The sequence below is a fragment of the Aythya fuligula genome, chromosome 28 (assembly GCF_009819795.1).
Source record: "Aythya fuligula isolate bAytFul2 chromosome 28, bAytFul2.pri, whole genome shotgun sequence".
In the NCBI taxonomy this organism is placed as follows: Eukaryota; Metazoa; Chordata; class Aves; order Anseriformes; family Anatidae; genus Aythya; species Aythya fuligula.
This window is the reverse complement of record NC_045586.1, coordinates 2730678-2753252: the sequence shown is the minus strand read 5'-3', so window position 1 is coordinate 2753252 and position 22575 is coordinate 2730678. Positions and strand designations below refer to the sequence as shown.

The 22575-nt window shown below is 72.0% G+C and overlaps 3 protein-coding genes across 3 annotated transcripts; all 3 read left to right on the top strand.

Moving 5' to 3' along the window:
* The first annotated feature begins 116 nt into the window (after positions 1–116).
* PFDN2 (prefoldin subunit 2) lies at positions 117–1435 on the top strand. The gene is made up of 4 exons (XM_032204336.1): positions 117–191; positions 326–414; positions 929–1052; positions 1152–1435. Exons 1-4 carry the CDS (start codon positions 117–119, stop codon positions 1323–1325), a joined length of 462 nt encoding a protein of 153 aa, XP_032060227.1. The 3' UTR covers positions 1326–1435.
* A 723-nt stretch (positions 1436–2158) lies between these two features.
* On the top strand, positions 2159–6293 carry LOC116499711 (V-type proton ATPase catalytic subunit A-like). Its single transcript, XM_032204535.1, has 14 exons — positions 2159–2240; positions 2343–2471; positions 2965–3179; positions 3269–3406; positions 3481–3632; positions 4045–4207; positions 4282–4390; positions 4509–4631; positions 4733–4847; positions 4939–5002; positions 5094–5297; positions 5768–5862; positions 5935–6106; positions 6201–6293. Exons 1-14 carry the CDS (start codon positions 2159–2161, stop codon positions 6291–6293), a joined length of 1854 nt encoding a protein of 617 aa, XP_032060426.1.
* Positions 6294–7334: 1041 nt separating this feature from the next.
* NECTIN4 (nectin cell adhesion molecule 4) lies at positions 7335–21007 on the top strand (the record flags this gene model as incomplete). The annotated part of the gene is made up of 9 exons (XM_032204335.1): positions 7335–7422; positions 15575–15928; positions 16579–16869; positions 17433–17547; positions 18304–18467; positions 19473–19620; positions 19736–19814; positions 20225–20329; positions 20759–21007. Coding segments are annotated over 9 exons (1593 nt in total), but the record flags the coding sequence as incomplete, so codon positions are not given.
* Positions 21008–22575: the final 1568 nt, after the last annotated feature.

The following is a 22575-nucleotide window of genomic DNA, read 5'->3' as shown; positions in this document are numbered from 1 at the left end:
ATGGCGCCGGGACGAGCCTCGCCCCCCTCCCCACCCCACTCCCCATGCCCCGCCCCTTCCGCCACCGGCCGGAAGCGGGGCTGGGGGAGGGGGGCAGCGTGAGGGGGGGGGCGACGATGGCGGCGGACGGGGCACGGGGGCGGCCCGGGGCGGCGGCGGCGCCCGGCGGGAAGGGGCTGACGGCGGAACAGGTCCGGGGGGGGGCACGGGGCGTCGGGGGGCGTGGGGGGGCACGGGGAGGGCACCGGGGGGATCTCGGGGGGTCACCGGGGGGGTCCCGGGGGGTCCCGGCCCCTCCCTGAGCGCCCCCCGCCCCCCCCCGCAGGTCGTGGCCCGGTTCAACCGCCTGCGGCAGGAGCAGCGCGGGCTGGCCTCGAAGGCCGCGGAGCTGGAGATGGAGCTCAACGAGCACGGGTGGGCACCGGGGGGGTCCGGGGGGGGTCCTGGGGGGGTCCTGGGGGTGTGAGGGGGACATGGGGGGCACCGGGGGAGCACCGGAGGGAATGGGGGACACCGGGGGGGGTCCTGGGGGTGTGAGAGGGATACGGAGAGGTACCGGAGGGGTCACTGGGGGGCGTGAGGGGGACACGGGGGGGCTCAAGGTGGGATACCGGGGGTGCTGGGGGTGGGAGGGGGACACTGGGGGCCCTGGGGGGGGCAGGGAGTGAAGGGGATGCGATGGGAGGGGGCACCAGGGGCACCCTGAGGGGGTGGAGGGTCACGGGAGGGGAGGGGAAGGAAAGGAGGGTGGAGGGGACACGGGGGCTGGAGGGGGAGACACGGGGGGAGGGCACCGGGGATGTAAAGGGGGCACGGGGAACGTGAAGGGGACACGGGGGGCTGGTGAAGGGGATGGGAGGGTTTGGGGAGGGGTTTGGGGGTCCCGTCCCCTGCCCCCCCCCCCCCAGCAGCCCGGCGCTGTGCCCAGCCTGGTGATCGAGACCCTGCGCGAGGTGGACGTCACGCGGCGCTGCTACCGCATGGTGGGCGGCGTGCTGGTGGAGAGGACGGTGAAGGAGGTGCTGCCCGCGCTGGAGAGCAACCTCGAGCAGGTGAGGAACCGGGGGGGGGGGCTCCCCGAGACCCCCAACACCCCCCTCACACCGTGCCTCGACCCCTGACCCCCCCCCCACTTTCGTCTCTTCCCCCAGATCAGCAAAATCCTGGAGTCGCTGAGCCAGCAGCTGCAGGCCAAGGGCCGGGAGCTGACGGAGTTCCGCGAGAAGCACAACATCCGCCTGCTGGGCGAGGACGACCCCCGGCCCCCCCCCAAGGAGGGCGCCGAGGGGGCCAAGGGGGGCTCTGCCGGCGTCCTGGTCTCCTAGCACCCCCCCCCTCACCGTGTCCTCCCCCTCCTGTTATTTCCCTTCCTGTTATTATTTCCCCTCGCTCGCTCTGTGAATTTTGGTAATAAATGTGGGGGTTTTGGGTCATGGCTGAGCGTTGGCGCTGTGCTGGGGGGGGGGATGGGGACGGGGACAGGGCCGGGGACGTCCTTGGCCACCCGCCCGTGACCGGCCTCGGCCGCCGCCTTCCCGCACCTGGGCGTGCGCCAGGCCCGTGGCAGCGGCTGCACACGTGTGTGCTGGGGGCGGGGGGACATGGGGGCACATTTGCACACACGTGTGCACACACAGGGGGCAGTGCCATCACTCATCACTTGTGCCACCTTTGGTGGGGGCCCAGGGGACGTCGCCATGTCCCCACAGCACCCATGGGCACCCCTGGATGCCCTTTTGTCCCCCCCTCCCCCAAAGGAATGTTCCTTCTCCCTGTGGGGACCTTGGGGGGGGGGACGCAGGCGGACAGGGCTGGCACCAGAGGGATCACTGGGGGGGGCACTTCGGGGCAGGGGGGCTGTGGGGCGAGCTGCCAGGAGGGGGGGGGCACCGCTGCTGGCACCGGCTCGGCCGCGTTGTCCCCGTCCCCGTCCCCGCGGGTGCTGGCGCGTGGCGGCGCGTGCCGGCTCGGGGCACCCCTGGGTGCGGCAGCGGTGGGGGGGGGGGGGCAGGTTGTAATGGGGGGGGGGAGCTGTTGACTGTACACAGCCCGCGCCCGCGGGCACGCCGGGCCCAGCCGGTTCCCCCGGGCCCCGCCGGCTCGCCGCGGTGCCCGGCCCCATAAAAACCGGGGGCCACCGGGGCCGGCGGGGGCCACCATGGAGGGCAGCGAGCTGCCGCGCCTGGCCGAGGCCGAGCGGGAGAGCATGCTGGGCGCCGTGCACGGCGTCTCGGGGCCCGGTACGGCTGGGTTTGGGGGTCCCGGGGGGGGTCAGAGGGGGAGTGGGCCAGTGCTGGGGCCGGGATGGGTGACGGCACGGTGTCCCCGCGGTGTCCCCGCAGTGGTGACGGCCACACGCATGGCGGGGGCGGCCATGTACGAGCTGGTGCGCGTGGGGCACGCGGAGCTGGTGGGGGAGATCATCCGGCTGGAGGGGGACATGGCCACCCTGCAGGTCTACGAGGAGACCTGTATCCTTCTGCTGCTGGCCCCGGACCCGGCCCTGTCCCCTTCCCTGTCCCCGTCCCTGTCCCCGTCCCTGTCCCCGTCCTTCCCTCTCCTCCTCTTCCTCCTGTCCTCCCACCCCGTCTCGTCCCCCCATCCCCTTCTCGGTCCCCTCCAGCCCCCTGCCCGCGTCCCCCATCCTTCCCTGTCCCTCCTGACCTTCCCTGTCCCCACTGTCCCCCCACCCCCTGGGTCTGCCCTTCCCTTCCTCCCCTGTCCTCCCCCCCTGTCCCTGCCCCTCCCTTTTGTCCCTCCCCCATCCCCTCCCTGTCCCCCCCATCCTGCTGTTCCCTCCCTGCCCTTTCCCACCCTGTCCCCTCCGGTCCCCCCCCATCCCCCTGTCCTCTCCCACCCCTCGCAGTCCCCTGTCCCCCCCCAAGTCCCCTGTGCCCCCCCTGTACCCACCCCCCGTCCCCATCCCGCCCCCCCAGCGTGGCTTTTCCTGAGCGGGGGGCGCAGCGGGGGTGCGCGTGGGGGACCCGGTGCTGCGCACGGGGCAGCCGCTGTCGGTGGAGCTGGGCCCCGGCATCCTGGGCTCCATCTTCGACGGGATCCAGCGCCCGCTGAAGGACATCGCGCAGCTCACCCGCAACATCTACATCCCCCGCGGCGTCAACGTCCCCGCGCTGCCGCGCCACCTCACCTGGGACTTCGCCCCCAGCAAACACGTCCGGGTGAGCCCCCCGGGGGGGTGGCGCGGGGACGCGGGGACCCTTCCCCTCGTGGCGGGGAGCCCCGCGTCCTCACGGCCGCCCCGTGCCAGGTCGGGAGCCACGTCACCGGCGGTGACATCTACGGCACGGTCACTGAGAACTCGCTGATCCAGCACCAAATCATGGTGCCCCCCCGCAGCCGCGGCACCGTCACCCACATCGCCCCCCCGGGCCACTACAGCGTCTCCGTAAGGGCTGGCGGCAGGGAGGGGGGGTGGGCAGAGGGGTCCCACGTCCCCGCTGCCCCCCGTTGTCCCCACAGGACGTGGTGCTGGAGCTGGACTTCGAGGGCAGCACGGAGAAGCTGACCATGATGCAGGTCTGGCCCGTCCGGCAGACCCGGCCCGTGGCCGAGAAGCTGACGGCGAATCACCCGCTGCTGACCGGGCAGCGCGTGCTGGACGCGCTCTTCCCGTAGGGACGGGGACGGGGAGAGGGGACAGGGATGGGGAATGGGGACAGGGAGGGGTTGAGGGGACGGGGATGGGGATGGGATGGCGATAAGGGGAAGGGGTGGGGATGGGGGACAAGGATGGGGACAGGAATATGGGGTGCGATGGGAACGGGGGACAAGGAGAGGGGATCTGGATGGGAACGGGGTTGAGGGACAGGAATGGGGCTGGGGCCAGGGAATGGGGTGAGCACAGGGGATGGGAATGGGGCAGGGACAGGGATGGGGACAGCCCCGCTGGGGAGGAAGGGGACAGTGCGGGAGTGCCGGTGGGTGACCGGGGATGGGGACAGGGGCAGGGACAGGGGGTGTTGGGGCCGGTCCCTCCTCCATGGGGCCACAGCGGGGCCGTGTTGGGGACCGCCCTGTCCCCAGGTGCGTGCAGGGTGGCACCACGGCCATCCCGGGCGCCTTCGGCTGCGGCAAGACGGTGATCTCGCAGTCCCTGTCCAAGTACTCCAACAGCGACATCATCGTCTACGTGGGCTGCGGCGAGCGGGGCAACGAGATGTCCGAGGTGCTGCGGGACTTCCCCGAGGTGAGGCCGTGGGGCGCGGGGGCGCCGTGCCGGGGGCTCGCCCCCGAGCCGTGCAATGACGGCGTCGTCCCCAGCTGACCATGGAGGTGGACGGCAGGACGGAGAGCATCATGAAGCGCACCACGCTGGTGGCCAACACCTCCAACATGCCGGTGGCCGCTCGCGAGGCCTCCATCTACACCGGTGGGCTGGGGGCTGCGGGTGGCTGCGGGGGGCCGTGGGTGCCCATGGGTGCCCATGGGGTCGGGTGCCGGCACCCCGGGGCCGTGCCGCCGGTGCCAGCCGAGTGCCGCCGGTGCAGGCATCACGCTGTCCGAATATTTCCGCGACATGGGCCGCCACGTCAGCATGATGGCCGACTCCACCTCGCGCTGGGCCGAGGCGCTGCGCGAGATCTCGGGGCGCCTGGCCGAGATGCCGGCGGGTGAGCACCGGGTCCCCGTTGTCCCCTCGGTCTTGGGCGGCCCCGAGGCCCCGGTGAGGGGCTGCGGTGCCCACGGCACGCGGTTAACCGGCTCCTTGCAGACAGCGGGTACCCCGCGTACCTGGGCGCCCGCCTGGCTTCCTTCTACGAGCGCGCGGGGCGGGCGCGCTGCCTGGGCTCCCCCGGGCGCGAGGGCAGCGTCAGCATCGTCGGCGCGTGAGTCCGAGGGTGCTGTGGTGGTGGTGGGGAGGGCACAGGGGGGGCACGGGGACCCCCTCCACAGCACCGAGCCCGCTGTCCCCTGCAGCGTGTCCCCGCCGGGAGGGGACTTCTCGGACCCCGTCACCTCGGCCACCCTGGGCATCGTGCAGGTGAGCACGGTGGTGGTGGTGGTGGGGGGGGGTCTCCTGGTCCCGGTGTGACCCCCCCCTGATCCCGGCGCCCCCAAAAAACTCCCCGCAGGTGTTCTGGGGGCTGGACAAGAAGCTGGCGCAGCGCAAGCACTTCCCCTCCGTCAACTGGCTGATCAGCTACAGCAAGTACCTGCGGGCGCTGGAGCCCCACTACGAGCGGCTGCACCCCGACTTCCCCGCGCTGCGCACCCGCGCCAAGGAGATCCTGCAGGAGGAGGAGGACCTGGCCGAGATCGTGCAGCTCGTGGGCAAGGTGGGGGGGGGGGGAGAAGGGGAAGGGGATGGGGATGGGGATGGGGCAGGGAGAGGGTGGGGAGGGGATGGGGATGGGAATAGGAATGTGGTGGGGTGGGGATGGGGATGGGATTTGGGATGGGGATGGGATGGGGATGGGGACCAGGAGGGGACAGAGATTGGGATGGGGATGGGACGCAGATGGGATTGGATGGGAGATGCAGGAAGACAGATACAGGGTATGGTGGGGTGGGGCAGGGATGGGGAATTGGGGAAAGCAGGAATGGAAAGAGGAGACGGGTGGGAGAGGGGACGGGAAGGGGCAGAGAGGCTGGGACAGGGGGACATGGGGAGGAGATGGGATACGGGTTTGGGGAGGGGGACACGGGCTGGGGCTGGGTGAAGGAGGCGCAGGGAGCTGGGGGGAGCTCAGGGGGTGCCCGGGGGGGGGCAGAACCCTTGGGGCCACCCAGGACCCGTCCCCCGCAGGCGTCCCTCGCTGAGGCGGACAAGGTGACGCTGGAGGTGGCGAAGCTGCTCAAGGACGACTTCCTGCAGCAGAACGGCTACTCGTCCTACGACAGGTACCGCGGCCCCCAGCCCCCCCGCCGCCCCCAGAGCCCCCTCCCCTGACCCTGCACCTGCCCCCCCCCCAGGTTTTGCCCCTTCTACAAGACGGTGGGGATGCTGCACAACATGATCACCTTCTACGACCTGGCCCGGCACGCCGTGGAGGCCACCGGCACCGGCGAGCGCCGCGTCACCTGGGCCACCATCCGCGAGAACCTGGGGGACATCCTCTACAAGCTGAGCGCCATGAAGTTCAAGGTGTGTGTGTGGGGGCACTGGGATGGATGGGGGGGGTGGGAGAGGGTCCCGCTGCCCCCCCGGGTCACCCCGTGTCCCCCCCCCCTGTCCCCAGGACCCAGTGAAGGACGGCGAGGCCAACATCACGGCAGCGTTCGCGCAGCTCAACGAGGAGATGCAGGCGGCTTTCCGCAACCTGGAGGACTGAGGGAGGGGCGCGGGGCCCCCCCCGGGGCTCCCCCCACCCCCCAATAAAAGCCCCGCGGCGTCGCCTCGCGTCCAGGTTGTGGTTTTCCCCCCCCCCCGGAGGATGGCAGCGTCCAGCCCCCCCCCATGGTGCTGGCACCGGACCCTCTCCGTGGGCTATGGGGGGGTTGCGGGGGGGGTGCAGGGGGGGGGTGCGCGGCTCCTTTTCCTGATTTGGTGTAAAAATGGGGCTGGGGAGCTGGGGGGGGGGGGTTGCATCGCTGTTGGCGTGTGGGGTGCTTTTTTGGGGGGGAAATTAGGGATTTTGGCATTCAGCCACCAGTGAGAAGCCCCCCCCCAGAACCAGGACAGGTTCGGTGCATGGGGGGGGGGAGGATGTGCCGGCCACCAGTGTCCCCAGCGGTGGCACATGGGGTGACAGTGCCCCCCCCGGGCACCCCCTGGCAGTGGGGTGGTGGTGAGACGGGGAGGGGGCAGCGCTGTCCCCCCCCCCAGGCTGGGGAACACCCCACCGGGGGCTACTGGGGACAAGGGAGGGGACAGCACGGGGCTGGGGGGGCCCCAAGCGGTGCCGGGGGGGGCCGGGGGGGGGCCTGGCCCTACGTGCAGCCAGGCCGGACGTCGGTGCTGGGGCTGGATCCAGCGGCGCTGGGTTTGTTTGCAGGCTGCTATGGCAAAAATAACGGGGGGGGGGCAGGGGGGGGGGGAACGCCCGCCACGTAGCCGGGCTGCATGCGGCCCCTGGGGCTGGGGGGGGGCAGACACAGCGTGCCCCCCGGGTCAGGATTTGTCCCCCTGGGAGCAGGATTTGACCCCAGGACGCGACCCCCCCCCCCCCCCCCCCCCAAGCGCTGTGTGTCCCCGGGGGGGGCACATCCTTAATTTATGGCCCTGCCTGCTCCCTCCCTCGCACGTATTTCCCCCACCCCCGGTGCTCCCCGTGTCCCCTCGGTCCCATTTCCCCCCCCCGGGTCCCGCCCCGAGGCCGCCCCCCCCCCCCCCCGGCCCCGTCCCGTCCCGTCCCGTCCCCCCCCCCACCCCCCCCCGGGCCGCCCCCGCCGTCCGGAGCCGCCCGCAGATGTGGGTCCTGCTGCTGCCCCTCGGGCTGGGCCCGGCCCTGCTGCCCCCCGGTGGGTCCCGGGGCCGGGGGGGGCGCGGGGGGGGCGGGGGGGGCGGGCGGGACCCGGGGGGCGCGGGGGACCCGGGGACACCCAGGGGGGGTGGCACCCAGGGGGGTGTCTGCGAGGGACACGCGGTGGGGGGGGGGGGGGGCCGGGTTAACCTATGGGGGGGGGTCCCAACCGTGTCCCCCCTCCCTGTCCCTTCTCGCCCCCCCCCACCCCCCCGTCCCTGTCCCCTCCCTGTGCTGCCGACGGTCCCCGAGGGTCCCACGGCCACACTGCGGGCTGGGGACAGCCTCGTGCCCCCCCCGGACAGTGCCAGCCCCGTGTCCCCCCCCCGTCAGTGCCAGCCCCCTGTCCCCCCGCACTGCCCCCCCCCCATAACCACACCGTGTCCCGGTGCCACCCCCCCGTGTCCCACCGCGTTGTGTCCCCCCCCCACCCCCACCATGGGTGCCAGCCCCCCCCATCCCACACCGCTGTGCCCCCCCCCCCCCCCGGGGGGGGCCATGGAGGTGACAGCCCCCCCCCCTTTGTCCCCAGGTGACCCCACCGAGGCGGCGGGGGGGTGCAGCGTGTGCCGCAGCCCCCACCGGGGCCATGCCCAGGTCAACGGCACCTTGGGGGGGGCCGTCACCCTGGGGTGCCCGGGGGGGGGCGAGCACCTGGGCCAGCTGCAGGCCGTGCACTGGCATTTCGGGGGGAGCCTGGTCTGCAGCCGGGGCTCCGGGGGCTCCCCCAACTGCCCCCCCCCGTACCGGGAGCGGGCCGGGCTGGGGGGGCCCGGCGGGGAGCTGCTGCTGCTGGGGGGGCTGCGGGCAGGGGATGGGGGCACCTATAGGTGCCTGCTGCTGGGCAGCGACGACTGCGCCTGCGGGGAGGTGACGCTGGAGCTCGGGGGTGCGAGCACTGGGGGGGGACACGGGGGGGGCACGGGGGGGGCACGGGGGGGCAGCCCCCCAGCACTGCGTGGGGATGGAGGGGATCGGGTGGGGGGTGGGAGGTGGGAGCCCCCTACTGGGGGGTTGGGGCTGGGGGGTTGGGGGGGGCGGTGGGGATGGAATGTGGGAGCCCCCCCCCCCGGTATTGGGTCTGGGGGGCTGGGGGGGGGCGTGGGGAGGGGAATGTGGGAGCCCCCCACTGTGGTATTGGGGTTGGGGGGGCTTGGGGGGGGCTATGGGGATGGGAACTTGGGAGCCCCCCGTGCTGGTATTGGGGTTGGGGGGGGCTGTGGGGGGCTGTGGGATGGGAATGTGGGAGCCCCCACCCCGGTATTGGGTCTGGGGGTTGGGGGGATTTGGGGGGGGGTCTGTGGGATGGGAGCATGGGAGCCCCCCCACCCGGGTTTTGGGTTTTGGGGGGGGGGAGCCCCTCCCTGTGGCATTGGGTCAGGGGGGTCATGGGGTCGTGGGAGCCCCTCAGCCCTGAGGGTTCCGGGGACAACCCCCGAGTGCCCCCCCCGTGTCCCCCCCCCGCAGGTGTCCCCTGCAGCCAGCCCTGCTCCGGCGCCCCCCCTCGCGGTGCCTTCAGCCTCCTCCTCCTCCTCCTCCTGCTGCTGCCTCCGGCCCTCGCCCTGCGGCTGTGATGGGGGGGGGCAGGAGGGGGCGTGCAAACGTGAGTGTGCAAATCTGGGTGTGCAAATCTGGGTGTGCAAATCTGGGTGTGCAAGTGTGAGCGTGCAAACGTGTGCACACAAGGGGGGGGTGCACACGTGGCTGTGTCCCCGTGCCTGCTGTTCCTGGTGTCCCCCCCCCCCAGGTGGGGCCGTGCGTGTCCCCCTGCCAGGGCACCCTCGTGTGGCACGTCCCCCCGCGTGTCACCAGGGCCCCCCCCCCTCCTTGCCCCTCCCTGGTGTCACCTGCTGCCACCCCCTCGGCCACAGCGCTTTTTGGGTCAAAAAGCGGTGGAAACGGGAGCGCTGCTGGGCTGGGCAGAATGGGGGAGATTTGGGGTGCGCTGCTCACCCCGAACAGTGGCGCCGGTCCCCAGGGTCCCCCGTCCCCAAGGTGTTGCCCTGGGAGGGGGGGGGGCTCTGGGTGCCATCCCTCTTGTGTCCCCCCCCCGCCCCGCTGTCCCCAGTGTCCCCACAGGCGGTTGGCAGCCGGGGACGGGATTTTGCGGTGTCAGCCCCCGGGGGGGCCGCGGCACCCAGAGCCTTCCCAGCCTTTGTGTCCCCGGACAATGGCAGCGCCACGTGCACTGGGGGCCCTAACACCCCCCCCCCGCCCCCTCCACATCCCCCTCACCCATCGGCCAGGACAGACGGACACGGACGGACGGACGGCCGGCCATGGGGCACCCCACTGGTGGGTGCTGAAGGAGGGTGAGTGGCCACCAGCCCCCTGTGTCCCCCCCCTGTCACCTGCCTCCCAGAGGTGACACCCCCGGGGTCCCCCCCGGTGTCCCCTGGAGACGCCACCCTGGGTACCCCTGGTGTCCCCAAATGCCCCCCTGCCCAGGGTACCCCCCTGCCCCTGGAGATGTCCCCACAGCTGTCCCCAGTGTCCCCTGCGGGTGCCACCCCTGGGTGCCCCCTCCCTGGAGATGCCCCCCCCATCCCCTTGCGGTGCCCCCCCCGGATGCCCCCATCCCCAGCAGTGCCCCGTCCATCCCCGTGTCCCCTCCCCACGGGTTTTGGCACAGGGTCCCCAGGCCGGTGGTGGCGGTTGGGGGGGGGGACACAGCACCCCCCCCAGCCCCCCCCCACTGTACGCAGGGGACGATGCCGGTCGGGGGGGGGCTGCTGTGCGCCGCCAGCGGCCTGGCCCTGCTGGTCACCGCCACCGCCACCGACTTCTGGCTGCAGCACCGGGCGCCCGGCGGCACCGCGGCCATCGGGCTGTGGCACCTCTGCCTGGGGGGGCACTGCCGGCCCCCCCCCGGCCCCCCGGGTAGGTGGCGGCTCTGGGGCAGGGCACGGGGGTCCCCAATGCGTGCCTGGTGTCCCCAACGTTCCTGTCCCCGCAGCTTTCTGGGACGCCACGCGGGTGCTGATGCTGCTGGCGGTGCTGGCCGCCGCCGCCGGCTTCGCCCTGGGGCTCTCGGCCGCCGCCGCCGGTGCTGCCCGGAGGGCGCGAGCCCGAGCCGCCGGCGTCACCCTGCTGCTGGCGGGTACGTGGGGACAGGGGGGGGACACGGGGAGGGGGCATCGGGGCTGAGCGGTCACTGCTGCGGTGAGGTGCGTGGGGCACTGCTGCCATGAGCTGTGCCCGGTCTCTGCAGCCTGTGCCCGGTCTCTGCTGCCCTGGGCTGAGCCAGGTCACTGCTGCCATGAGCTGTGCCCGTTCTCTGCCAGCTGAGCTGTGCCAGGTTCCTGATGCGATGAGCTGTCACTGCTGCAATGAGTTGTGCCCGGTCTCTGCTGCCATGAGCTGTGCCCGGTCCCTGCAGCCCATGCCCGGTGCTCGCTGCCATGCCCCGTGCCGGGTCCCCGCAGCCTCCCCGGGGCTGGCAGTCCCCCCCCCACACCCCCCCCCCCCCGTGTTCCGTAGGTGTCCTGGCGCTGCTGGGGCTGGCGGTGTGCACAGCCGGGGCTCGGAGCCTGCTGGGCCCAGCCCCCGGTGCCTGGCGCCTCTCCTGGTCCTACCTCCTCGCCTGGGTCGCCGTCGTCCTCACCGGCTCGGCAGGTACCGGGCACGGGCACCCATGGGTGGGGGCAGCACTGGGACCCCCACCCCGTGCCCACCTCTCACCCCACCGCCCCCATTCTCCACCCCCCCCCCCAGGTCTCTTCCACCTCTGTGCTGCCGCCAAGGACCCGTCCCCGGAGAGCTCCGAATCTGGGGGGCCCTGAGGGGGTCCCGGGACCCTGCGCCCCCCCCACCCCGAGCAGAGGCGGGAGGGGGCGCCCCGGGGTGCCCGGTGCCTGCAGGCTGAGCCCCCCCCCCATTTTGCCCCTTTCCCCCCCCCCCCCCCCCAGTCTTGCTGTGCCAATAAAGTGCCTGTTCTGCCCCCCCCCGTGCTGTGTCCGCTGGGATTTGGGGGCCCCACATTTTGGGGAGGGGGGGTCGGTGCCAGTCCACTGCCCTCCCCCATCCGGCTCCTGCGATTTGGGTAGAAATAGGGGCTTTTTAGGGGGTCCCACCCGGGGAATGAGTGGAATGGGCTGGGGGGGGCACCGGGAGCCCCTGTGGGGAATGGGCTGGGGGACTGGGGGGGCACTGGGACACACTGGGGGGGCCACGGGGGTTGTCCGGGGGGGCCGGGCAGGGGCTGTGGTGATGGGAGAAGCCACCGGGGACACCGGGGGGGACGAAGGGGACCCCGGGATGACCGTGTGCCGGCGGGGGGGGGGCGGCGCTGGGCCCCCCGGAGGGAGACACCGCCGGGGCGGGCGGGGGCTCTGCCGGTGGGCCCCACACCCCCCGCCGGGCTGTGTTGCCCCTTTAAGACCGCGCCCTCGGCCCCGCCCCTGCCCCGACCTGCCGGACCGGTCCGCCCCGCCCGGCCCCGCCCGGGGCCCCCGCCCCCTCAGGCCCCGCCCCTCCCGGCCCCGCCCCGCCCCGGCGGCCCCGCCCCGCCCCGTCCCGGCTCCGAGCTCAGCACCGGCCCCGGCCCCACCGCCGCGCACGGCCCGGAGCCGCCCGGTTCGGCCCGGTGCAGCCCGGTTGGGTCCGGCCCGGCCCCGCCCGGTCCGGTCCGGTCCGGTCCGGTTCGGCCCCGTTCCGCTCGGTTCGGCCCGGTTCGGCCCGGATGGTGCTGGCCGGGAGCCGAGCAGCGCCGTGAGCCCGCAGGTGTCCGCATGGCCCCCCGCGGGATGCGGCCCGGGACGCCCGTTCAACTCCTCCTCCTCCTCCTCCTCCTCGCCGCCACCGGTAAGGGACGGGACCGGCACCGGGGGCACCGGGACCGGACCGGGGGCAGCGGGGCCGTTCCGCGGGACCGAGCCCCTGCGGGCGGGGAGCGGCACCGGGAGCGGCACCGGCAGCACCGGTTGCTCCGGGAGAGGGGGGGGGGGGGGGAGCGGGCCGGGGCTGGGGCCGGGGGCACCGGTACCCCCGGGGCTGGGGGCGGAGCGGAGCGGAGTGGGGGGTGTGGGGTGGGGGGGGGGGACACACGCGTGTGCGTGCCCGTGAGTGGGGGCACACGAGGGTGCCTACGTGGGTGCGCTCGCGTGTGCACCTGCGGCTCCGTGCACCTGCGGCCGTGCCCCCGGTGCCCGTCCCGGTGCCCCCGGTCCCGGTGTGTGTGCCCCGGGTGTCCCCGTGCGTGTCCCGGTGCCCCCGTCCCGGTGTGTTCACGCTCGCGTGTCCGTGCGTGTGTCAGCGCCGTGGGTGTGCCCCGGGTGGCCCCGGCTGCCGCTCCGGTGTCCCGTCTCCCCCCCCCCAAAAAAAAAACTCGAACGTGGCGGGGCTGGGGGGGACAGAGGGGACGGGGACGTGGCAGGTTGGGGGGGGACAGGATCGTGGGGGGGGACACGGTGGGGACGGGGCTGATCCCTTTGGGGACAGCAGGGCCGGGGGGGGGCAGGGCTGGGGGCGTGGGGGTGCGGTGGGGACGGGGGGGAGCGAGGGGGGACGTGAGGGGGGGACACAATGCTGGGGGGGGGGACAGGGCTAACCGGTCTGAGGCCACCGTGGGAACGGGGCCGTCCCCTCTGGGGACACCCCAGGGCTGTCTGGGAAGGGACATGGAGGGGGGGGGGAGGACACAGCGCACACCCCCAGGGTCCCCCCCATTGTCTCCCATTGTTCACACGTGGGGGGGGCACTGGGGGTGCTGGGGAGGGGACAGGGACACCGGGCTCAGCCCCTCGAGGTGGGCGCTGCACCCACGGGTGCTGCTGGGGGGGGGCACGATGCCCTGCCCCCCACCCCCACCTGCCGTGCCTCAGTTTCCCCACTCGTGCAGCCCCCGTGGGAACGGGCTGGGTGCTGCCAGGGGGGGTGTCACCGTCACCACAACGGGTGCTGAGCCCCCCCCCAGCCCCCTCCCCAACCCAGGGCTCGGCTCGGGGGGGGGTTCCGTGATGGGGGGGGTGGCACAGAGTGGGGCCAGCCCCGAGGTGTGCAGTGTGTGCAGGTGTGAGCAGGGGGGGGGACGGGACACACGTGTGCGTGCTCACTGTGCTGGGAGCCCCCCGTGCGTGCTCACACGCGTGTGTGCTCATCAGCTGGGGGGGGCACACGTGTATGCGCATGTCCCCAGTGGGGCCGCACGGACGTGCAGGGGGCACGACCCCACGCGGGTGCGGGTGCCACACGCACAGGGGAGCCCGTCCTGAGCACAGCCCTGGGTGCGAAGGCGCGGCCGGCCTTGCACACGCGCGTGCCCCCCCCCCGGGACCCCCCAGCCGTGCCGGCAGGCCCGGGGCCGCATCCTGCCGCGGCGCCGAGGCGGTGACCCCGCGGGAGCCGGTTGAGCCGGTTCCCGGCCCCGTTCCCACGCGCTCGGCCCCGTTGGGTGGGGACGCCCCGCGGCGGGGGCCCGCTGCCAGCGCCGCCGCCACCCCCCGCCGCCGCTGGGACCCCGCCGTGGATCCCCCAGGAGCCCCCCGGCTTGCGCGGGGGCTTGGCCGCAGCACCGGGGGAAACCGAGGCAGCGGGCGTCGAGCGCCGCCGGGGGGGTGGCGAGAGGGCCGGGATCCAGCGACCGGGGCAGCGCGGCGGTGACGAAGAGCCCGGCAATTAGTTAATTAATACGTCGACTAATCGAGGGTGGTGCGAGGTGGTGGTGGTGGTGGGGGGGGTGGCAATTAAGGCCGGTTTAATTAAAAGCCGTGGGGGGCTCGGCGGGGGGCGGCGGCGGGAGCCCCCGCGGTGCCGGTGCTGGTGCCGGTGCCGGGGGCGGGAGGCTCCGCAAGCCGCGGCAGCGCCCGGCATGTGCGCGGGCCGGTTGGGCTGGCCTCGCAGGCACGGCCGCTCCCCGCCACGCCGCCCGCCCGCGCGCCCGCCCCGCCGAGCGCTGGGTGGGCCCCGCGCATGGGAACGCCGCGGAGGGCGAGCTGCGAGTGTGCCCCGGCGCGTGCAAGGGCCGGGAGGGGGCCCGCGGGTGTGCCAAAGGGGGCACGAGCACGGCCGACGTGCCCGAGATGAGTGTGTCCCCGTGTGAGGGTGTGTGCAGCCGTGCGTGGCTGTGTCTGAGTGGGTGTGAGTGTGTCTGAGTGTGCCCCCGCGTGTGCCTGAGTGTGTGTGAGCGCGTGCAAGCGTGCAGGAACGTGCCCTGGTGTGTGCTGCCATGCACAAGGGTGTGCACACGCGGTGAGCAGCTGTGAGCGCACGGAAGCTTGCACAAGCACTTCTCAGTGTGTGAGCATGCCAGTGACACCTGAGTGTGTCCAAGAGTGCACAAGGGTGTGCAAATGTTCATAAAGCATGTCCAAGTGTGTCTGAGTGTGCGCCAGCACCTCTGTGCGTGTGCAAGCACGCCTAAGCATGTGTGAGTGTGCCCCAGCATGTGGAAGCAAGCATGAGCACATCCAAATGTGCACGAGCGTGCCCAAGCATGTGAGTGTACACAAGTGTACTTGAGAGTGCATCGGTGTGTCCGAGCACGTGCAAGCACGCCAAAGCATGCACGAGCGTGCCCTGCCATGCCTGAGCACGCACAAATGTGCACAAGCGTGCATAAACATGCTGAAGCACGCGTGGATGTGTGTGAGTGCACACACATGAGCGTGTGGAAGCTGGCAGTAGGCGTGAGCACATGCACGTGCCCAAGTGTGTGTGAGTGCACCCAGCACCTGAGAGCACACCCAAGTGTGCCTGAGTGTTTGTGAGCACACCCAAGCCTGTATGTGCGTGCACGTGTGCCTGAGTGTGTGTGAGTGCATTCAAGCATCTTAGAGCGTGCAGCCGTGCCCAGGCGTGCTTGAGCATTTGTGAGTGTGTCCAAGCATATGCAGGTGCATGTCTGAGCGTGTGGAAGTGTGCACAAGTGTGCCTGAGCGTGCACAAACGCACTGGAGCACGTATAGGTGTGCCCAAGCCTGCGTGTCCGAGCTACCCCAACTGTTGCACAAACATAGACAAGTGTGCCCGAGTGTGAGCGCAAACACAAGCGTGCCCATGTACACTCAAGCAGATAAGAGCGTGCACAAGCGCGTGCAAGCACGCCTGCCTGCACGAGTGCACCCGAGCGCTGGTGAGCGTGCAACGCCGCGAGCACACCGGCGCCCCGTGGCGAGTCCCGAGGCGCCGGTGCCACCCTTGGGTGCCCGCAGGTTGCCGGTCGGGGGTGGTGGAGGTGGAGCGCAGCGTGACGGCGGTGCTGGGCCAGGACGTGGTGCTGCCGTGCCGGTACCGGGCGCAGGAGGGCGAGCAGGTGGTGCAGGTGACGTGGCTGAAGCGGGGCCCGGCGGGGCACAGCGCCGAGGTGGCCGTGCTCAACCGGCAGCACGGCGAGCACGTGCAGGACGCCTACGCGGGCCGCGTGCTGCGGCGGGCGCCCGGCGCGCTGGAGGACGGCGCCATCGTCCTGCGCAACGCCGTGCAAGGGGACGAGGGCGACTACGAGTGTCACCTCATCACCTTCCCCATGGGCAGCTTCGAGGGGCGCCTCACCCTCAAGGTGCTCGGTGAGTGCCTGGTGGCGGGTGGAGGGCGTGGGGTGATGGGGATGGGGCAATGGGCGCAGGACAATGGGGTGGTGGGCATGGGGTGATGGGGATGGGGCCATGGGGTTGTACGCATGGGGTGATGGGGATGGTGGGCACAGAGATAAGGGGTGGTGGGACAATGGGTACGTGGTGATGGGGCAATGGGTATAGGGTGATGGGGTAATGGGCATGGGGCCATGAGGCAATGGGATGATGAGCATGGGATGGTGGGCATGGGGCAATGGGATGGTGGGAATGGGGTGATGGGCATGGGACAATGGGGTGGTTGGCATGGGACAATGGGCATGGGGTGATGGGCAGGGGGCCACAAGACAATGGGTATGGGGTGACGGATGGGGAATGATGGGGGTGACAGGCGTGGGGTGATGAGGTGACAGGCGTGGGGCAATGGCTGATGGGCATGGGGTTGACGGGTACAAGGTGATGGGCATGGGACAATGGGACAAGGGGTGAAGGGCAGAGGGCAATGGCTATGGGGTGGTGGGCATGGGGGGTAGGGCAGCGTGCCATGGGCAGGGGGGGCAAGCCGCGGGTGCTGGGCGAGTGGTGCTGGGGCCAGCCGCAGGCCCTGGGCTGGGGACTCGTGGGTCTGACGCCGCCGCCCGCAGTGCCACCGCTGCCCATCCTGAACCCGGGGCCGCCGCTGGAGGAGGGCCAGGGCCAGACGCTGGCGGCCTCGTGCACGGCGGAGGGCAGCCCCGTGCCCTCGGTGCGCTGGGAGACGGAGGTGCGGGGCACCAACACCACGCGCCGCTCCGTGCACTCCCGCTCCGCCTCCGTCACCAGCGAGTTCTTCCTGGTGCCCGGGCGCAGCATGAACGGCAAGAGCCTCACCTGCGTGGTGGCACACCCCGGGCTGCGCCATGAGAAGAGGATCACGCACCAGCTCAGCGTCGCCTGTGCGGCACGGGGACCGGGGGGGGTGTTGGGGACATGGGGACCATGGGGTGGCACTGGGGACGTGGATGGCATTGAGGGCATGGGAGGCGCTGGGGGACACTGAGGGCATTGAGGGATGTGAGAGGCATTGAGGGCATGGGGACACCAGGGACAGCAAGGGACATGGGGGGCATCGAGGGACATTGGGGGGACTTGAGGGTGTGGGGGATGTGGGACAGTGAGGACATGGAGGGCGCTGGGGGAGATGGAGAACGTGGGGGACATGGAGGGACAGGGGACACGGAGGGACACAGGGGGGTAGCGGGCATTGGGGACAAGAAGGACACAGGAACTGGGGTGGGTGGGGAGCAGGGGGGGCAGCGGGACACAGGGAGCCTGAAGGGCTTTGGGGACATGGAGGATGGGGGCGTTGGGGGCATGGGGGGGCTTTGGGGACCTCGGGGATGTGATGGGCACAGGGGACACGTAGGAGACGCTTGGGGGCCCTGGGGTGACGTGGCAGGGAGGGGTGTCACCGCCTCGTCCCCGCCTGTCCCCTCACTGTCCCCTTGGTGTCCCCCAGACCTGTCGGACGCCTCGGTGCTGGGGCACTCGGAGGAGTGGGCGGAGGGCATGGAGGGGGCCACGCTGACCTGCCTGGGGGACGGCAACCCGCCCCCCACCTACAACTGGACACGGTGAGGCCATCGCCTGGCCCCTGCGCCCGGCCTCGTCCCTGCCGTGTCCCCCGTGGGTGTCAGTGGCCCCTCTGTGTCTCCTGCTGGTGGCCCATGTGCATGTCCATGTCCTTGTGTGTGGCCGTGTCCCCTGCCCGTGGCTGTGCACCCGTGTTCGTGTCCCTGCTGTGTCCCTGTCTGTGCCCGTGTCCCCCCACCCACGTCCTTGTCCCTGCTCCGTTGCATGCCTGTGTCCCCCCATCTCTGCCCATGTCCCTGCTGTGTCCCCCTGCCTTTGTCCCCGCAGTGTTCCCTGTCCCTGCCCTGTCCCCTGTCCCTGCTGTGCCTGGGTCCCTGCTGGATCCCCCCTGTCCCTGCCATGTCCCCCTGGTCTATCGCTGTGTCCCTGCCGTGTCCCCTTCCTGTGTCCCCTTTTGTCTGTCCCCGTGTCCCCTGCCCGTGTCCCTCCCGTGCCCCCCCACCAGTCCCCATGTCCCCGCCGTGCCCCCAGCCCCATCCCAGCCGTGCCCGCGTCCCCTCCGCGTCCCCCTGCCCGTGTCCCTGCCCGTGCCCGTCCCGCCGTGTCCCGCCCGGGCGTGCCGGTGCCGCTGCCCCGCTCGGCGGCGGGCGCTGCAGGTCTGGCCGTGCCCGGGCAGGCCCCGCGCCGGCCGGGGCTGGGCGTCAGCACCGCGCACCCGTGGGAACGGCGCCGGGCTTTGATGCCGGCAGCGCCGCGGCGCCCGCCCGGGCACGCCGACGCTCACCGTGCCCCCGCAGGCTCAACGCCCCGCTGCCCGCCGGCGTGCGGGTGAAGGGGGACACCCTGGTCTTCCAGCGGCCCCTCGCCGCCGCCGACGCCGGGGACTACGTGTGCCGCGTGGCCAACCGCGTGGCCACCAAGGAGGCGCGGGCCAACGTCAGCGTCAAGGGCAGGGCGGCAGGTGGGCGGCTCGGGGGGACCGGGGGTGCCGGTGGGGGGGGATTGGGGGGGTGCTGTGGTGTGGGGGTGCCGGTGCTTCTGTCTGTCTGTCTGTCGGTCCAGCCTTGCTGCTGTGTCCCTTTCCAGGCTGTCAGCCCGGCTGTCTGTCTGTCCCTCTGCTCCTCCCTGCCCGCTCTCTCCCCATCCATCCGTCTGTCCGCCCCCAGCTGCTCCTTTCCGCCCGTTCTCCAATTTGTCCATCTGTCCATACGTCCATCCATCCTGCCCCCCCCCACATCCTTCTGTCTCCAGACTTATCTGTCCTTCTGTCTGTCCGCCCACCCGTTAACTCCACGCCACTTCACTCTTTTCATCCTCTGCTTGTTCTTCTGTCCATTTGTCCATCCCTCCGTCCATCCATCCCTGTCATCTCTCTCTGCCCATCCACGTCCCTCCGCGTCCCCCACCCACCCCTGTGTTCACCCTCCACCCGTGCACCCGCTCCTGTCCCTCCGCTGACCCAGCCCTCTCCCCGTGCCTGCTCCGCCCTGCTGCTCATCGTCCCGTCCGTCCACTCATCCTCCCGGTGCCTGCTCATCCTTCCGCCCATTTTCCTGCTCAGCTGCCTACTCACCTGCCCGGCCCTCCCTCCGTGCGCTCACCTCTCTGTGCGCTCATCCCTCCAGCCATGCACTCATCCCTCCGTGCGCTCACCTCTCCATGCACTCATCCCTCCATGCGCTCATCCCTCCGTGCACTCATCCGTCCCTCCCTCCATCCCTCCGTGCGCTCACCCCTCCAGCCATGCACTCATCCGTCCCTCCACCCCCCACCCATGCGCTCATCCAGCCACCCAAAACCCCAGCCACGGACTTGTCCTTCCGTCCATGCGTTCATCCATCCACCCACGTGCTTCATCCCTCCACCCCTCACCCCGTCCGTCCGTCTGTCCTTGCCACGTTCTCACCCCCCCCATCATCTTCTCGCCCCCTCCTCGCCGCACCCACCCCCCTGACCCCCCCCATAGAGAACGAGGTGCGCAAGGTGGACCTGGTCTCTGCCTCGGTGGTGGTGGTGGGCGTCATCGCCGCCGTGCTGCTCTGCGTCCTCGTCGTCGTCGTCATCGTCATGACCCTCTACCACAAGCGCAAGACCAAGCGCATCTCGGAGAAGTAGTAAGAGCCGGGCCGAGGGGCACGGGGGGGTGGGATGGGGGGGTGCTGGGACCCAGTGGGACCCCGTGGGGCCCGGTGGGACCCCCGGTGAGTTGCCGTCGCGCTGTGCCTGCAGTGAGGAGGAGCTGACGCTCACCAGGGAAAACTCCATCCGGCGCCTGCACTCCAGCCACAGCACCGACACGCGCACCCAGGTGGGCACGGGGGGGCACGGTGGGCATGGGGGGGCCTGGGGTGGGAGGTGGGGGGTCCTAGGGAGGGAGTCTTGGGGTACAGAGGGTGCCGGGTGCTGGGGTGCGCACTGGGGTGCCCGTGGGGCTGTATGGTGGGACGCGGAGCATTGGGGTGCTGGGGGTGCGGGGCAGTTGGGTGCCCATGGGGCCAGGTATTGGGGTGCCCGTGGGGTATTGGGGTACGTAGGGGTCTGGGTGTTTGGGTGCGTGGGGTGCCCTTGGGGTGCTGGGTGGTTTTGGGTGCCCGTGGGGCTGGGTATTGGGGGTCTGGGGGTCAGGGTGTTGCGGTGGTGGTTGGTGGTGCTGGATGGGCACTGGGGGGCCGAGGGGGCTCCCGTGCCGTGCCCGGGGGTCCTCACGTGGCGCTGCAGCTGGAGGAGACACTGCAGCTGCGTGCTGAGAGCCGGCAGGGCAGCCTGCGGGGGGACAGCCTGCGGGGGGACAGCCTGAGGGGCACCAGCATCTGCTCTGCCATGGTGAGCACCCGGGGGGTTTTCGGGGGGCTCAGGGTGGGGGGGGCACGGCGGGCAGCGCCTGCACAGGGCTGCAGGAGCGTGTCCTCCCCTGTGTGTGTGCAGCCCCCTCCTCGTGTGCAGCCCCCTTTCATGGGCGCAAATCCCCTTGGACATGTGCATGCCCCCCCTCAGCGCACACCCCTCCATCCATGCGTGCACCCCACTTTCACTCACGCCCCCCCCTTTTGCATGTGTGCTCCCCGTCCGTGCACACAGACCCTTCACTGCACGCACCTTGCAGTCCCCGTCCCCAACGTCCCCATCCCTGGGCACAGCCGCACCCCAGCCCCGTCACTGCCCCTGGGACAGGGGCCACATCCCCGGGGGCGGGTGGCAGTGGGACCCCCCACCCTGCCCCGCGTCCCCTCACCCCGACCCGTGTCCCCGCAGAGCGAGGAGGCCGAGGGCCGCAGCTACTCGACGCTCTCCACGGTGCGGGAGATCGAGACGCAGACGGAGGTGCCGGCGGCCCCGCTGCTGCCCGCCCCGGAGGGCAAGGAGCCGAAGGAGGAGGAGGAGGACAGCGGGGACAACCCCATCAAGCAGGCCATGACCCACTTCGTGCAGGAGAACGGCATGCTGCAGGCCAAGCCCACCACCAACGGCATCTACATCAACGGCCGCGGGCACCTGGTGTGAGCGCGGCGGCGGCGGCAGGGGCCGGGCCGGGTGGCGGGGCCGGGGGGGGGGACGCACACGGGACCCCCGTCCCCTCTGCGGCTTCCCCTGCTCCGCCGCCACCCCCCCGCCGGCCGGCTCGGGGCTCGGTCCCCAAACGCCGCCCTTGCTGCTCGCCCCGTGCCCGGGACATGCACCGCGCCCCAGGAGGGGGCTCCGGCCCCCGCCCCCCTTGCTGCTGGCACGAGGTTTGGGGACACGCTGCGCCCCGCCTGGGGACAGCAGCAGCAGGACAGAAGGGAGGTGACCGCAGCGCCCAGGACCCACGGGCGCCGGAGCCGCCGGGCACCCGCAGGCGCGGGGACATGGGGACGCGGGACCCCACGGACAGACGGATGGGCGGGAGCCCCGGTGGGGCTCAGACCTCCCCCCCCCCCCCCGAACATCCCTTTGGACTCTGGGTCGGCTCCTTTCCGCGCGCAGCTCTGGGGGACCCCCGGGGGTCCCCGCTCGGGATGCGGTTCGCCGGTGGCACTTGGGACGCTTGTGTCCCCTCCCCGATCCCGGCTGTCCCCTTCCCCCCATGGCACAGACACGTCCCCCACCCCGTCCCCCTCCCACCCCAACCCCCCGAACCGGGGCTCGCCCGTCCCACCCCGCACCCCCAGACCCTGCCGAGGGGCCCCCCCGAGCCCGGGGCTGGCGGCGGGGGTCCCCATGGGGCCGCTCGGCCGGGGGTCCCGCTGTACATAGAGCCCCAGCGTGTACATACCTGTACAGGACGGGGGTCCCCGTCGCCCTTTCGTATCTGCACTGCTGGTTTTGTAAATAAATCCCGCGCGGGACCCTGGGACCGAGCCTTGCCTGCCTCTGCTCTCGGCTGGGTCCACGTGCAACACGTGGGTGTGCCGCTGCTTGTGCACGAGTGTGCAAGAGCCTCTGGGGCCGCACACGGGCACGGTCTCTGCACCCAACTGGGGGACGTTGGTGCGAGCACGTGCCCGAGCGTGCAGAACCGTGCACGGGTGTGGGGATGAATGCAAGGGGGTGCACAGAGGTGTGCAGAACTGCACGAGTGTGTGCAAGCATGCAGAGCACAACAAGGACGTGTGAGTTGTGTGTGAGCATGGGTAAGTGCACAGGACCTCCTGTGAGCAAGTGTGCACGAGTGCACAAGCATGCACAAGCATGTGTGAGCCTGCACAAGTGCGTGTGAGCCTGCAGAGCGTGCATGAGCGTGTGCGAGGATGCACGAGGCCCGGTGAGGCTGCCCTAGTGCACAGCCCCGTGCACGAGGCCGCCCGAGCGTGCACGGCCACCCGCTGCCGTGAGCCGCGCAAGGGCCACGCGCACGGCCCCGCGCGAGGGCGGCTGCGCCAGCGCCCCCGGGAGAGCGCGGAAACGCGCGGCCCGCGCCCTGCCCTGCGGTTTCGACGCGCCGAGGAGCAGGAAGCGGCCTCGAAGGCGGCCGCCGCCTTCCTGCCCCCGCCAGCGGGGCGCCCCGGGCCCTCGAGGCTGCGTCAGGGCCCCGGGGCCGCGGCACTTCCTCCCCGGGGCCGCTTCCGCCCGCTGCCGCCTGCCCCCGGCCG

Coding starts and splice junctions, on each gene's coding strand:
- LOC116499711 (XM_032204535.1), top strand. CDS start 2,159: ATGGAGGGCAGCGAGCTGCCGCGCCTGGCCGAGGCCGAGCGGGAGAGC. Junction 4,848..4,938: donor AGCGTCAGCATCGTCGGCGC/GTGAGTCCGAGG, acceptor TGTCCCCTGCAG/CGTGTCCCCGCCGGGAGGGG. Junction 5,863..5,934: donor GGCTACTCGTCCTACGACAG/GTACCGCGGCCC, acceptor CCCCCCCCCCAG/GTTTTGCCCCTTCTACAAGA.
- PFDN2 (XM_032204336.1), top strand. CDS start 117: ATGGCGGCGGACGGGGCACGGGGGCGGCCCGGGGCGGCGGCGGCGCCC. Junction 192..325: donor AGGGGCTGACGGCGGAACAG/GTCCGGGGGGGG, acceptor CCCCCCCCGCAG/GTCGTGGCCCGGTTCAACCG. Junction 415..928: donor ATGGAGCTCAACGAGCACGG/GTGGGCACCGGG, acceptor CGCTGTGCCCAG/CCTGGTGATCGAGACCCTGC.